This window comes from Apostichopus japonicus, chromosome 5, assembly GCF_037975245.1.
Source record: "Apostichopus japonicus isolate 1M-3 chromosome 5, ASM3797524v1, whole genome shotgun sequence".
Classification (NCBI taxonomy): domain Eukaryota; kingdom Metazoa; phylum Echinodermata; class Holothuroidea; order Aspidochirotida; family Stichopodidae; genus Apostichopus; species Apostichopus japonicus.
In genome coordinates this window covers 20,504,992-20,521,637 of record NC_092565.1, presented here as the reverse complement: position 1 = coordinate 20,521,637, position 16,646 = coordinate 20,504,992, and the positions used below count along the sequence as shown (strand labels likewise).

The 16,646-nt window shown below is 37.2% G+C and overlaps 1 protein-coding gene across 1 annotated transcript; it reads right to left on the bottom strand.

The window, feature by feature from the left end:
• Positions 1-3,636: 3,636 nt before the first annotated feature.
• LOC139967989 (uncharacterized) lies at positions 3,637-11,537 on the bottom strand. Its single transcript, XM_071972253.1, has 5 exons — positions 11,378-11,537; positions 8,405-8,550; positions 7,456-7,557; positions 6,734-6,901; positions 3,637-5,897 (listed from the first exon to the last, which is right to left on the bottom strand). The coding sequence occupies exons 1-5, from the start codon at positions 11,421-11,423 to the stop codon at positions 5,673-5,675; spliced, it is 687 nt and encodes a 228-aa protein (XP_071828354.1). The 5' UTR covers positions 11,424-11,537; the 3' UTR covers positions 3,637-5,672.
• Between the last annotated feature and the right edge of the window lie 5,109 nt (positions 11,538-16,646).

Below are 16,646 nucleotides of genomic sequence, written 5' to 3'. Positions count from 1 at the left end.
TAGCGTGGAGTGCTAGCAGCATTAGGAAGAGCTATGCACATACTGCAGTATTGTAGTGCGCGTGAAGTGCTTGCAGTATTAGGAAGAACTATGCAAATACGCAGTATTCTAGTTAGCGTGGAGTGCTAGCAGCATTAGGAAGAGCTATGCACATACTGCAGTATTGTAGTGCGCGTGAAGTGCTTGCAGTATTAGGAGGACTATGCAAATACGCAGTATTCTAGTTAGCGTGGAGTGCTAGCAGCATTAGGAAGAGCTATGCACATACTGCAGTATTGTAGTGCGCGTGAAGTGCTTGCAGTATTAGGAAGAACTATGCAAATACGCAGTATTCTAGTTAGCGTGGAGTGCTAGCAGCATTAGGAAGAGCTATGCACATACTGCAGTATTGTAGTGCGCGTGAAGTGCTTGCAGTATTAGGAGGACTATGCAAATACGCAGTATTCTAGTTAGCGTGGAGTGCTAGCAGCATTAGGAAGAGCTATGCACATACTGCAGTATTGTAGTGCGCGTGAAGTGCTTGCAGTATTAGGAAGAACTATGCAAATACGCAGTATTCTAGTTAGCGTGGAGTGCTAACAGCATTAGGAAGAGCTATGCACATACTGCAGTATTGTAGTGCGCGTGAAGTGCTTGCAGTATTAGGAGGACTATGCAAATACGCAGTATTCTAGTTAGCGTGGAGTGCTAGCAGCATTAGGAAGAGCTATGCACATACTGCAGTATTGTAGTGCGCGTGAAGTGCTTGCAGTATTAGGAAGAACTATGCAAATACGCAGTATTCTAGTTAGCGTGGAGTGCTAGCAGCATTAGGAAGAGCTATGCACATACTGCAGTATTGTAGTGCGCGTGAAGTGCTTGCAGTATTAGGAGGACTATGCAAATACGCAGTATTCTAGTTAGCGTGGAGTGCTAGCAGCATTAGGAAGAGCTATGCACATACTGCAGTATTGTAGTGCGCGTGAAGTGCTTGCAGTATTAGGAAGAACTGTGCAAATACGCCGTATTCTAATGAGCATGGAGTGCTTGCAGTATAAGGAAGAACGTTTAGGTTGTTCATGATATTATTGTCTGGGCGGACAACACACCAGGCCTCAGGGAATATAGTCATGTAGGTACCTACAAAGTGATGGCGCTTGTGAGCGCCGTGATTTGTTCAGAATAAGTTGGCTACGCAGCTAGCCTCTGAAACTGCAAATGTACAGAGACCATATGAAACTTTAAGTTTCAGCATCCAGTCATGTAGGTATCATTCACTTACCAGTAATGCCAATATTGTAGAGCGCACACGTACTACAATAATTACCGTATAGCTTGATGAAATCATCAACCAGCCAAGGGTAATTATACTTGTACTCATTTTGTCGTATTCGTACTCATACCAAGGGTAATTATACTTGTACTCATGTTGTCGTATTCGTACTCATACCAAGGGTGATTGTACGTGTACTGGTGCTCATGTTGTCGTACTGGATTTATAACTCTGTTACCAATGGATTAACTCTCTGCCCCCCCCCCCCCAGAAAAAAACGATTACAAATTAAGAAAGAGCACAATATTCGCGTCCTCTACTATTTGTTGGTGGTCGGGCAAATAGGGTAGTGGTGTGGATGGGGGTAGTGGTGTGGATGGGGGTAGTGGTGTGGGTGGGGGTGAGGGTGGGGAACATAATGTTGTTATACGCTTGAATAACTTCTACTACCCATGCATCTATTAATACGGCACACAACACAATACTAAAGTGAACAGTCGGTATACTGTTAGGTATATGCATGTATAGTGTATTACAGTGCGTTTGGACGTGGTTGTTCCAATTAAAGGTATCCTGTATTGGCCCCAAATATGCTAGATATTCAAATATGGTCACCTTTGGTCAAAATTATTAAATTGTTTTATTACAACCTTCGAGGAAATTTTCCTCACTGGGACATTCAGTCATCTTGTGTGTTCCTTAAAAATGTCTGAGAACAATTTGGAGAGTGAAGACCTCCAGGAAAATACATTCTGAAAACTTCTTGCTATATTTTGGGCCTATACAGACTACCTTTAAAGCTCCATGGTTTTAGCTTGGGGCTTATATGAATGAGGCTAAGCTACCTAAAAGAGAAAAAAGTTTCCCCTTCCATGACTTTTAACCCGACATTTCTCACGGGTTTGATCACAATGTTAAATGTCAGAGAGAAAACACACTGAATATCTCAATAGTGTAACTAACTCTATGGTGCATGGCTATTCTATTATGAACTACTATAAATATTAGTAAACTGCCCCCCCCCCCTCCTTCCCCATCTCTCTCTATCTATCTATCTCTTGTAATATGAGATAACCCATCTTTTCCCGATTCCTCGCGAAGGTTGTATAAGGTTCATCAATAAAACGGTAATCTAAATCCATTGTTCGGCTATAAAAGGGAACTCATACCACCAGCATATTACAGTTAGTTTTGGTAAAGGTAAAAGCGCTGTATGTATGCGCGGTATTTGAAATTGAAGGTAATAACTGGTTGGAGCCCGGCTTGGGTTTCCTTGGATTGCAGTAAGACCTTCCCACTCAAGCAACTTATATCGTCAGCCCATTCGTAATTAGTACTCTATGACAGAAATCTATGTTGATTATATATATAGACTTCCCCTATCATAACTTATAAAGCTAGTATTGGATGATTGTATAGATGATATAAAAAGGTGCATTTTAGTTGGTTATAGAAAGTACAGCTTTCTAAGATAATAACACCGATATTTATCGAAAAGGACAGCGTTTGTTGACCGTAATCTGTGGGTTTGTTATTCCTATACAGTTGGTTGATGATTTCGTCAAGCTATACGGTAATTATTGTAGTGCGCGTGCGCTCTACAATATTGGCATTACTGGTAAGTGAACGATACCTACATGACTGGACGTTGAAACTTAAAAGTTTCATATGGACATTTGCAGTTTCAGAGGCTAGCTGCGTAGCCAACTTATTCTGAACAAATCACGGCGCTCACAAGCGCCATCACTTTGTAGGTACCTACATGACTATATTCCCTGAGGCCTGGTGTGTTGCTCGCCCAAACAATAACACCATGAACAACCTAAACGTTCTTCCTTATACTGCAAGCACTCCGCGCTCATTAGAATACGGCGTATTTGCATAGTTCTTCTTAATACTGCAAGCACTACGTGATACTGAGTATGTGCAGGCAAATGCAATTTTAGTTTAGGGCTATATTTCCCGTTTCATTCTGGTCTCCTTTTGTTTATAATGAGCCGAGCACTACACACGTATCTCACCGCTTTGCTATGCTCTCTCGCCCAGTCTCAGTACCATGGTCAACATCACGGCAATCGGGCCGCAATTTAAAATATTAATTGGCAGAGGGGAGAGGGCGGGGGAGGGGGAGGGGAGGGAATACATACATAGTTGGAAGTTACCTCCCGATATGAACACGGGAGTGCTAACGTCATGTTTTTTGTAACCAAAATCACAAATTTTCCAACTATTATTAAGATTGTATAAGGCCTTTTTATTACGTCTTCGAGTTGGGGCCACTGCGACTCATTGCTGTATGAATCCGCATCATGGAGTCCCTGATACCAGTTAACTTTAGAAGTATTTGGAAATAAACTAACTTAAGAAGAAACGAAAAGAGAAAGTGTATTGCCTGCTCATTTTTATTGTATTCACAAAATCAAGTTAGTAATGCGAAATCGCTATTACAATAAAAACTCTCGGTTTAAATATATATAAATATATAAAGGTTAAATTATGTATTGCTTTTTTCAATTAACGATCGGCTTCGCGTTTGAAATGGATGAGACATTTGTTCAATATCACGTGTCAAGCTGATGGCATTATTTAATAATCGATCAATTTAAAGTGGGAATCTTTTATATAGTTTACATAAAATAACAACCTTTGATTGTACAAGCTCTCCAGATATAAAGTACCATATTTTTTATTTATTATATTTTTTATTATATTTTTTTCCTATTCGTTTTTTTTTCAATTATAAAAAGCAGATTTCTAAAGATTTAAATAGCGACGCTCTGAAATATCTATTAATTTGATCATATCTTCTTCTTTTCTAAACAACTGTGTACTTTCAATAGCTTTTATAGGCCTTTATACCAATAATAATAATAAATAAACAAATCGTGTATCTCCCAACACTAAGGCAATTTAAATAAAATCTCGTGAAATATGAATGATATTATGCAGTAGCTGTTATTGTGAAGTTAAAATATCAAACTCTTCATTCGTTATTGCTTGTATTTTATTTACTGTTTAACTAACTTGTGATATATGATATTACGCCGTTTTGGCTATAACGTTGAAAATATAACTTATTGTCCGTATAAACGACATACAAATTCATACGGTTCAATACGTTGATGCAACGCATGGCTCCATAGAGTTTAACATCTACACCCGCATATGAAAAGTAACATGAGATACCTTTACCGCGGATGGAAGGAATATTTACAAAAGCAAATATGAAATGAATATATAATGAAGTAAAAAATCAGTACAAAAATATATAAAGAAAAGGATCATAAGTAATATAAGTTAGAAACGTGTCGTCTAAATAAGACACTTTTTAGAAGCTTTTCATTAAATAATGAAATACATACGTAAAGAAACATAGGCCTATCGTACACACACTGTCCAAAATAAATTATTAATAATTAAGCAATGAATAAATAAACGAATAAATAAATAGATAAATAATTATAAACATCATGGAAAAATGGTTTAAAATGTCATTAAACATCTATAGATAAAGTAATGTATTATCTTTTGCCCCCCCCCCCCCAAAAAAAAAAACAATAAAAATATCATATAATGTAACAGATGGACAAATATATCCACTTAGTACACTGGAAGACATTCGTGAATACATATGCTTGTATAAATTTCATCCAAAATACAAAGAATGGGCCAAAACTCGTTGGTTATTACACTTCAATTTGATAAAGTTTGAATTTGAATTAAGAAGCAGCCTTTTGTTTTGTTTTTTTGTGGGTTTTTTGTGGTTTGCGTTTTCTGGAAAATGGTACAAATTAAGAGCACTTGTGCATGGCAAGAAAAGAATAACATGGCCATAGTTTGTGCATATTTTCTTATAGCTAGTAACTCCCATAACTCTAAGCTATACTTATCCAGTAAAAGACGACACGAACACAATCAAAAAGGTTCTCTGAGTTGGCTAAGAGCATATTGGTTAACTTAATATCTATGTCCAACTTTCTGTTAGAATCGGGCTGTGTATATTTCTGAGTAAAATGTATAAAAATATTGTTGTAGTAGACTTGGTAAGCATATTACCAAAATAAATATATATATATATTTGATTTAAAGAATCCCCTTCCCCAGTGTCCACATAAGAAGATGCAAAAATTGTCTTGGACTTGATTTTACACCTCACTTATAGGTCTCACCTTCACACACATTTTTCATACCAAATCTGTATACCTTGAAAAAAAATTCGTAAACTTTGTATACGTAAACTTTCAAAATGAAAGGATGAAAGTATTAAATAAATAAACAAATAAATAAATAAGTTATAATATATAGTCACTTGTAGTTTTGTCAGTAACAAAATACACTTTGAAAGACAATTATTCCTTTAATAAATAGATAAATAAATAAATAATCAACTTGTACCGTCATCATATCAAATCGGTGATCCTTATTGTTCGCAGCTGTATGGTACTGTGCTTATTTCGATGTATCTATCCCTCCAAGAACTAAAATCCTGAACTGCTTTTTGAAGATGCACCTCCATTTCACTCAGGACATACAGATCTCTTTGATAACGGTTGAAAGCATTCTTCTCCCATTGAGGATCAAATGATGGACGGTCAGTTTCCGGTACGGAGGAAGTTGTTTTTGAATGGTGGCCGAGATGAATCATCTGTAATTAAAACAATGAAGACACGTTCGTGAAAGTTTTAGAACAGTACTTTTGACAGGGCGGGTGGAATAAGGGTGGAGGGGAGAAGGGGAGGAGGGATGGGCTGGAATATGGGTGGGTAGTTTTAACAATTATCTCGAGGAAATCTAATTTAATCCAGACGATGATTACATGAATAGAAAATAATTCTGTCATATCTCCACTCATTACAGTTATCCGCACCCTCCCACCTCAAGCTACCCCGTCCGATTACCCCCCCCCCCCCGCTGCGAGCCCAGAGATGATTAGATGAATGATAAAACAGACCTGTTTTATCTCCACCCATTCACCGATCATAGATCTTCGCACGATGATTACATGAATAGAAAATAATTCTGTCATATCTCCACCCATTACAGTTATCCGTACCCTCCCACCTCAAGCTTCCCCGTCCGATTAACCCCCCCCCCCCCACTGCGAGCCCAGAGATGATTAGATGAATGATAAAACAGACCTGTTTTATCTCCACCCATTCACCGATCATAGATCTTCGCACCTTCCGTATCCCGAACTCTCTCACCTCATGCCATACCATCAACCCCTCCCTCTCTTCGACCCCCCCCCCCACTGCGACCACATAAATCATATCTACTTCATAATATAGGTCACATAATGAAGAGTTTCAAATAATTCGATGTCACTTTTGATGAACCCGAAGTTGTCCAATAAAAGGTTTTTCGAACTTAACTTAATAATATACTATTCATAATCGTATCGTATTTTGTCAAAATATCGATAAACCAAGACAAAAAAAGAAAAACCAGAAAATATAGCGGATGATGTTATTAAATACGTACCGTATACTCCAGGTCGGCTATTGCACTACTTAGGAGAAAGAGGATGTTGTTCATATCGGAATTGAAGCTATTTGGGCTGGTTGAGTTCCGCTCGTCTTCGATCACGTGATGAAGAATATATTTATAGTTGTACAGGTAATCTCTGTGATTGGCCAACAGGTCGACCTCCTTTAGAAGCAAAAACGGAAAACATAAAGTAAGAACACATTTAAATTTGTAATAATATTAATAACTTTATTGTACCATACTGCGTATTCAGTTTCAATTTGTCGTTGTTTTATATTTCTGACTATGTGGCCAGGGGTAAATATGGGATGGTGATAGGGGTGGGGTGGGGAAGTGGAGTGTACACCACATTTTTAACCTCATTTATCACAAATCTTGTTTTGACGCAACCTTAGCTGAGTTTAGACCAGGAGATAATGTTCACAGACCCCCCCCCCCTTCCCTTCTTGCCGACACGGTGAGTCGGCTTCAAAGAGTCCAGCGCCAACCCTTCCTTTATAAAGTAATGGATCCGCTTCTTAGGGGGTCGCCAGACATAATCAAGAAAGGACACTAGACGGAGGAGAATAAAAAATATGGGGGTGGGGAGGGGGTGTGGGGAGGGGTTTGAGAGAATAAATGATGAAGGAAGATATTGACTATTGACGTTATTATTCACTCAAGCTGTAAACAGAATACATAAGTGTTTCTATGGTTACCAGAGATTAAAAGCTTACCGTTGATTGAAAACGCTCAGAGACTTTCATGTCACTGGTCAGGAGAAGATTTGGAACATCCACGGCAGGTGTAGCTGTCGTTCCTGGCATTCGGTCTTCCTTCTGTCAGAGAAGCAGAAAGAAAATCGTCAAAATAATTCTGAATATGTTAACGTCAGAAGTTTTAAGCAACCTATAGTCTGGAATTATTGTAACTTATAATGTGCCAATAAAAAGCGAAGAATATGAAATAATCGCCATCATTCAAATTTATGAATATTCAAATCACGACGTCAAGATCTAACAGTGGTCTTCTTGGTTGTTCCTATACCAAAAACGAATCAACTCTATTTTAAATGGTCCATCAAAACAACAGTCCCGTTATATATGATTTTTTTTTCCGTAGTACTGTTCAGGATTGGATAATATATCTCTACATTGAGTAACAGTACTGCAGGAAAAATAATTCATGACGATAATGGTACTTTGGGAGCCCATAAATCATAGAGTAATTTTCAATCGTGACACAGGACCCGCAAAATGGCCAAATTGGCCCAATTAGTCATCGATACTTTTATCTAGAATTTACAATTCAAACCATCGTTCATCTGGAAACTGACCGCACAAACAGTGAATTAAAATAGTTAATATGTGCTACCATTTTACCCAACCCCGCCTCTCTTTTCCCTACCCCCCCCCCAATCACAAATCATGGTTGTTGATACATGCGAGCATGCATGAATGATATGTAACGTGTAAAACTATGGCAATGTCAGCACATATCCATATGGTCACGGCTTATAAAAATATATTTTTTCGTCGCTCGTTGCTATGGTACAAAACTAGCCTTATACAACTATACGTGTAGCCTGATGCCAATGATCGTTACAACATCACTACGGGGTCGAAGGAAAAATGGCAAAGAGGAAAAGCAAAAAGTGATAAAACAGGAAAACAACAAGAAACTTACGAAGTCTCTATGCAGTTGATATTCGTCTCTCCAAAGTTTATCCGTTGTACAAACCAACCGTGCATATGAATCGTACGTTTCTTGTGCAGAAAGGACGGGATTAGAGACAACATTCTGTGATATCATTGAAAGTACTGCTACGAAAGCTGAAAATAAAAAAAAGGAGCAATAATATTAATAATAAGTTTTAAATAAAAAAGACGATTATTAAAAAATAAGTCGATGAATGTGAATTTTAATACAGGAATTTCGAGACGCTAAAATACAAAGACGTGTTTTTTATCTTTACCACCTTTTAGCTTGCTCTCATATAATATGACAGAGATTGTTTTAGAAACGGTGGTGTTTTAAATATATAAGCCACCGATATGCATTGTGTCTGTTCCCTTCGATCTGACACTGATAGGGTTATTACCTCATCGACTACATTCAAACACGACTTGAATGAATGTTTTATTTGAACAAGGAGTATTATATTCCTGGGTCATATAGATACTAAGTCACGTATAGGGCACGTTTCGAATAGTCAGTAAACGCCGGCTGGACAAAGTTTTGTTTATACACGCCACGGGCCAATGAGCCAAACATGGAAAGTGCATAGTTTCTTTTGGAATGTTTTGTGTATACTTCAAGCTAGGCAGGCCTACTATCAAGGAAGATATTATGACGAAATCTTTAGCGTACATTCCTGTCATTGTGGCCGAAACGCGAGGATGTGGTAAAGCAATCACCAGAAATATAGCGATTTTACTACGTATTTCACAACAAAGATGTGTGCACAGACGTTTTTTGCTATATATAGTAGAAAACTTTTGATGATAAACGATATGGAATTTTTTTTTCAACCCCATTGCCAAATGCTATGCAAGCGGATATCCTGTGAAGAGCGGAAGACACTGTTTGTCGATGAAACACAAAACAGCTCTGTTTCAAGGTCTCTTAAATGAGTACACAAAAGAAGAGTAAACATAACAGGAATAGATAACGGAAGCTACGGTCGGTGTAATGTAAGGTTACACATGTGATCTTCCTTCGATATGGTTCTTAAATCTGTTTACATTTGGTCGAATACCGAAGCTTCAATAGAGATATATCCGTATACATTACGAATACAACACGTGACACCTCACCGTGACGTATGGCAACAACAGAGGGAAACAAAAAGAACAGAACAGAAAAAAAGGCCCTTCCGTAGAGACATCTCCGGGTTGAATTTCCTAAATAATTGATTCTACTGGGATCGTAAAGATCGACAAAGGTCACGAAGGTAGACGGTGTCAAAAACTTAGACAAAATATGCCCAAGAAACATTTTTTTTTTTCCTCTCATTTTTTTCTTTGAGGTTCATATGAAAACAGTTCAACTTTCTTTTGAATAGAGACCCAAGGTTTTCCACTAAATATAGGAAAGCGCCTTAGATGATGGAGCAACGTTTTTTGACTATGCCCATATTTGGCAATGAGTATCTGTTTATTTTTCGTCTAAGATGATACAAAGTTATGTCCATAAAGCCGAGAGATAAAAAGAAGAAGAAGAAGAAGAAGAAGAAAAAAAAAAGTCATTCCATCCATGCAGAGTTTGGTGTATAATAAATATATCCCTATAAAGCAATATATCTCTTCGCAGTAATTGAACACCATTTAGTGTTTGATATGATGATACGAATTCCCAACAAACCCTTCTTCGCTAGGAGGTAATTCTTCTTTGTGTATTTTGATATGTCCGACGGAAGGATAGAAGTCAAACAACGTAAATCACTCGTAACGTGTGTCTAACCTTTCATACCGCGATGGTGTCCTCGGCGGTGCAAGCTAGGGTTCATATTGAACGGAGCTACCTGTGTTATGTTTTAGTTTCCTATACCCCAACTATTACATTCTCTCAGTATAATAACTCAAGACCCACGCTCCTCACGATAAGTCTCGCTAAACTGGGTGAAACAGCCCACAATGATATTCCGATATTGTTATATCTAGCTGCTACAGTTTCATTAACGGTATTGTTTAAGTTGAATAGATTGTGAGTTGGTAATAAGTATACCAGTACATGATTACGCTGTGGCCTGTACTCCATGTTAATAAGTCTTGTTAAATTGTATACCGGGCTACACTTGTGTACAGCTGTTATACGCTATTTCTATATACCTCGCTATACAATGTGAGATCTAACTGTATCATCATTATTGAATCTATATACACTACAGTATTACATTACTGGTTTAACATTGACGTTTTACATTGGATAAATCTGGTTAGTTTTATTTTCTACTCAATGTTATAGATTTAATGTATAGCGTTCAATGATGGAATCAATATTGTCAGCATGGACTACGTGCAAGTCTTCCTTGCCTTTCAAGTTAAAACTGAATATTTCTTTAAAAAATAGCTCAAGTTAAATGATAAAGTGAACCAATGTTGAAGCCTTGTCATGAATGTTTTTAAGTATGAATGTTTTGGTTGATATGCTATTGATACTGGAGATAACACACTACTTTAAGATTTCAGTTCTGGTCTTTGTTTTCGGTAATGGGAATCAGCCAAGCGTGCATTATGCCCAAACCAAGTATTCATTTTGCTGGTATAGAAATAAGTGTACGGGTAGCTGTTTATATGGCTATTTCCTTCTACATTTCCTTAAGCGTACGAAACGTTGAAATGTTTTTTAAGTTTGAAAACCGTATACATTGTTGAGCATTTTATAAAAAAAAAATAAAAAATTGGACCAGCTTGACTATTTTTGTCGTCAATAATATCTTAAAGTGCCCGAAAATTAGAGTTATACAGAAATTTATTTGTTGGAAATTTTGCACTGCTCTTTTGTTCACCATCTCATTATACAGGTGAAGCCTTATAGCTAACATATGGCACACAACTTATCAATCAATAGATAGGTAAGCCTATATATATATAAATATAGATATATAAAACAGTATACGACAAGGAACGAATATGTATAAAACTCAAAAAAACTTACCAATTGAATATATTTGTGTGGACGCCATTCCTATTGCAGTGGACATAAAAAACAAGTCCTAAATATGATACGATGAAAGTTGAACGAGATAATCGTTGGTGAATGCTAAAAGATTTGACTGCTTGTCTGAGCTCTAGTGCGTGGTACTGAATTCAACACATCAAACGCATGCCTTTTATCTTGTTCAAGCCGGTAGCATGACGTGACTGGGAAGTTCCCTTTCTGTGACGTTTATACGCACGCTACCAAAAGGTCAGGATGTAGCAGGTGCTTTTTTTCGTAGAAATTTACCCTATGCAATAATTGCGTACTATGACGTCAAAACACATGGTTACATGTGATTTGTCTGATTGGTTTGATAGTCAAGGTCACGCCTACCCTAAACGTTATATGGGGAGGGTATGTGTAGAGAGAGGTTAGAGTGAAAAAAGTAAAAAGATATATATTCATTCATGGAATGTAACTGTGTGTCTTTTATCTCAAAAAAAAGTGGGCGGGCGGGTTTTCTTGGGGAGAGGGTATTTAAGGCTCTCTTTCCTGCATTAACCAAATCAATGTAATATTGAGTTTGCGTTAACAAATTATATTACTTATGACGTAATTAAGTGTACCGGTTAGTTTCGAACCTGCTAGAGTAAAAGCAATATAATCTCTCACCGCAACTTATGAAATTCGTCTATTCGACATAATTGCAGTCTTATCGCAACATGGTACTGTAAATGTTATACTAACAGTGGTGACGGAAGAAGGTTCAAACTGGGTGAAGGGGAGTGAAGGGGGGGGAGGTAGGGGCTACAAATTTTTAATTGTATGTGGTACACATGTCTTTGATTTGAGAAAGTATCTCGCAAAATCAACTCAAAACATCTAGATAAAATGGAACGTTAGTGTATTCTGTACCATAAATTCCAGTATTTCGGAATGAGCCCCCTTTTATTAACATTTTTGTTAATTATTCAACAATCATGGGGCACATTCTGATGACAGTTTCCTAATTTCATACCCAAACGATATTTTTTTTAAAGAAATGGTAAGGAGGGTTTTATCATTCAGAAAGAGTAGCCTCACTTCTAATTTATGATAAGTTGATTTTTTGAGGTTTTGCACAACAAATGTCCCATACCCGCCCCGGTCGACCCCATTACTTTGCCTATACATGTTGCAAATTGGAATTTTGTTTTCAATTTGCAAGCGAAAATTTTAAAATGTAAAATCTTATACTCTCTCTCTCTCTCTCTGCGAGATATCGTGCTTTTAATATTGTTATATTTCGGAGACCATTTTGCCGTGAAATAAAAATGCCATGTAATGCTACAGAAACTTGAACTCTGTAGGAAACGAAATAAACTGAATACTGAATACAACTGGACCATGTGACCACAATTTGCTTTATGATGTCAGTTTTTTAGACTTTCTCAACTTTTTTGTTTATCGTGTGAAAATATCTCACAAATTGAACAAGATTCTTCTTGTATATGCTTTAGGTGAGTTTTTCATTACATACAGGCGCGTAGCCAAGGGGGGGGGGCGAAGGGGGCAGCCGCCCCCCCCCCCCCCCTTGAGCATATTTTTAATATTTGTTTTAATGTTTTTATGATATCGCTAGTATTTTCCAAAGAGAAAATGCTAAAATGCAACTTACAAGGCCTGGGAAGTGCCATTTCCAGCGATCTGGGAGGCATTTACAGCCAAAATTTTCTTGTACGCTTCGCGCCAATCATGGTGGCGCTCCGCTTAGATAGTTTGCAATGCCGATTCTACAGTTTCGCCCCTCCCTCGGCAAATTCCTGGCTACGCGCCTGATTACATAACCTAGATAATTTAAGTCAGGTTAAGCAAATCATTTCCCCCCTAAAATTAGAGCTTTACATATTGTCTTGACAATGTGTGTTTATCGGATTCTTCTTATATATGCTTTAGGTGAGTTTTTCATTATATAGCGGGTCTATACCAACACAACATAGATAATTTAGGTCACGTTAAGCAAATCATTTTTTCCCCTGGGCACGATTCCCTTATAATTGAGAGCTTTACATATTGTCTTGACAATGTGTGTTAATCGGAGGTCGATGCAATGTCATTGACACTAGTCTAGAATTCATCTGAAATGTTGTATACATGGACTATATAAACCAATCATCTGCTCTTTAGGCCGTCGATCAAGTTTACCCTCTTCCGCTAAAGAACCCCCTTCCCCGCCCTTCCCAAAACCCCATCCCACCCGAACCTAAAACACCTCATCCAAAATTGACAAAATGAACATAAAACGACAGAGAAAATGAAACTTCATGGCGTTGTATGGTTAATCCCGGGTAGAGGTTTGTGACAAAGGTTTGTATGACAAACGAAAATCACTTTGAAGCTTAGAAGTAATTGGTAGTGAGTAGGACCCCCCCTCCCCACCCCATCCCCGCACCTCAATGCTTAACACAATGAGCGTGTTTTATTTATTTATTTTTACCTCGGACAGACTGGCAGAGGAAGTTGCCGCGACATCATTATTACCTGGAACGACGCTTTCCTTCAAATCGAAAGTTCCCTTTAAATATAGTTCACACACAGTAATGTTATAATTAGGGGACATCTTATACATTCAACTCACACTTTTCCTCTCGGATCATCACCACAACCCTCAATACAAAACCCCTTCATGGAATATCAAGATTTCCCTAAATGCGACCCTCTTCTTCTAATTACTATATTTAGGTCAGGAGAGGGATTCTCCCCCTCACTCTGTCAGTGTTTTTGCGTCACTAAAAGTCATTCACCTGTTCGTCTCCAAGTCACTGTTTAAAGACGTTATTATCTTCTCAGCGGAAGGCAACCATATTGTATACCGGATGTTGCGTCACGTCACAGCTATCCCTTTTTTGAAGTTCGATTGAGAGCCGACAGTATAGTTCAAATATAGATATAGTAAATAAAATATCAAACAAACAATCGAACACAAAAAAACACAGTAACGATGAAAACTAGTTAAGGAAACAACGTACTTGGAACTTGGATAAAAATAGTGGCTGGCATTGTCGTTTTTAGCAACATATACTACCGATTCAGCAATAAAAACTGCCGATACCTCATATTTAACGATAATAAGGGTCAAAGTTTGACATGTTCACCCTACTCCCTTCTCACATCCTTTTTCATTACGAAAAGTAAAGTTAGCAATGGGACTATTGTAACGCTATAAACGCGATATCGTTTGGTATGCGAAAAAGTGTTATATAGTTTTACACTGTAAAGATTACCAAGAAAGTGTCCTGTTTACTATTGTTCTGTTTCTTTACTTGCCTGTTCATTGCTTTGCATTATAATCTGATTGTTAGTTTTCAAATAAAATTGGACACTCCCTGCATATTCTACGTCAATATATGTTTTTTTTTTCCTTTATAGCATAACGGGTAAGAACTAAGAATAAGTGCGGGTTGAGAGGCGATGGTCTGACCCCCCCCCCCCCCCCATCTTTATATAGGGCAATTGGACTCCAATATTTTTTCTCTCTGGCCCTTGAAGACAATTATCTGAGAACTTCCTGCAGGGTCTATATAGGATTTTTACTCTTTGCAAGATTTTTTTCGTGTGACATCATCATCGTCTTCGTTTTAGCTTTAATTTTTTTTTTTTAAATATTGATAGAAAAAGTCATAAATGTGGACATAGCCTAACTTCCTTGTGGTTCCTCATGACAAACTTTCCACACTTTTGCCTGTCCTGTCTCATGAATATGGTTTCAAAATATATTAACTAAAATCAGCAAAATATAATTGCAAGTCATCCAACATGGAAACAGAAAGTAGACAATAAAAACATTCACATTAAGTAATCACATTTATAGACTATCGATGTGTTTTTCATATACCGGTCGATTTAATACCAAACTAATTGTTCCATGATGTAAAACACTCTTAATGCTCTCTGTTCTTCCATTTCTCTCTTTTGGTCAAGTAGAGTATATATATATATATATATATATATATATATATATATATATATATATATATATATATATATATATATATATATATATATATATATATATACATATATATAGTCGCCCAGGAATTAGGAACCTGGTCACGAAAACCAAACTACCGAACGACTGATCCGCTCTCAACCCCCTGCAGTCCCCTTGCATCGGAACTGTAACAATGTATCACAATTCCCCTCGAAAGAGAACAGATACTACACATGATCTTATATATATATATGTGTGTATATATGTATGTATATCGGACTTTGAAATCAGCACGTTTAAACACATTTACGACACAATGTAAACATTGGAACGCGGTTAACAAGAATCAATATAGTTATATGCCCAGATTAATTTATTTGCAACACTTTGGTAATTCTGATATTACTTAAGGTGTTTCATGATTGAAAACTTCCCTGTTTGTGTACAAACTTCCAAGGGAAAGAGTCATCACTCAGAAGGTAATTGTAATGTTTTGTTTTATATGTTTATTCCGTCCATATAGTAATTGCAGTATACACTAATTTACAAGCACCGACACCGAGACTGAATTTCAAAAGGGGAAGTTTAAATATAGGTTAGTGCAATTTAAAATTCCCATTCATTTTATTGACCTTTGCTCATCCTTCCAGGTGTAAAATTCCTGGAAGTTCGCAAACTAAAAGCTATGTGGGGATAGCAAATTCTCCCTATCATCCCCCCCCCCCAATTAATTTGTTGTACTACCTGAGAGGCAAAGGAATGTGGTCTCATGGGAGGGGAGGGAAGGGGAGGGGGAGGGGAGGAGGTAAAAGATCATGCAGTCAGACACTATACCTTAAACAATCACTTCCCTAGGCAATTTTGGGATACATTGATCGACAACTTAATATAAGGAAGATGCATTTTAGTGAATTTTCAAGAGCATCCTCAATTGACCTTCAAATGACCTTCCAACTACTTGAAACTTCTAATCAAAAACACTGCCAAGAGGATGAACCTTTGAGATCAGTTTTGATTAATCCGTTAAGCTATTGATTCATAAGAAGAGGAGAAAATGAAGAAACCCGCTCGATCAAAAATATGCACTGGCCATTATGATAGTTAGATAAATATCTGAATATCTGAATGTCGCCGAGGCTAGATATTGATGTATTGAACTTGAAATAACTTCATTATTGAAATATGTTGACATTCACGAATAAAGTTATTAAGAAACAATAAGCCCTATTCGGATAACAAGAAACCAAATCTTTTATATTTTATCCGAATATTTGAATATCTTAATTTATGGATATGTAGATATTCACCGGATCT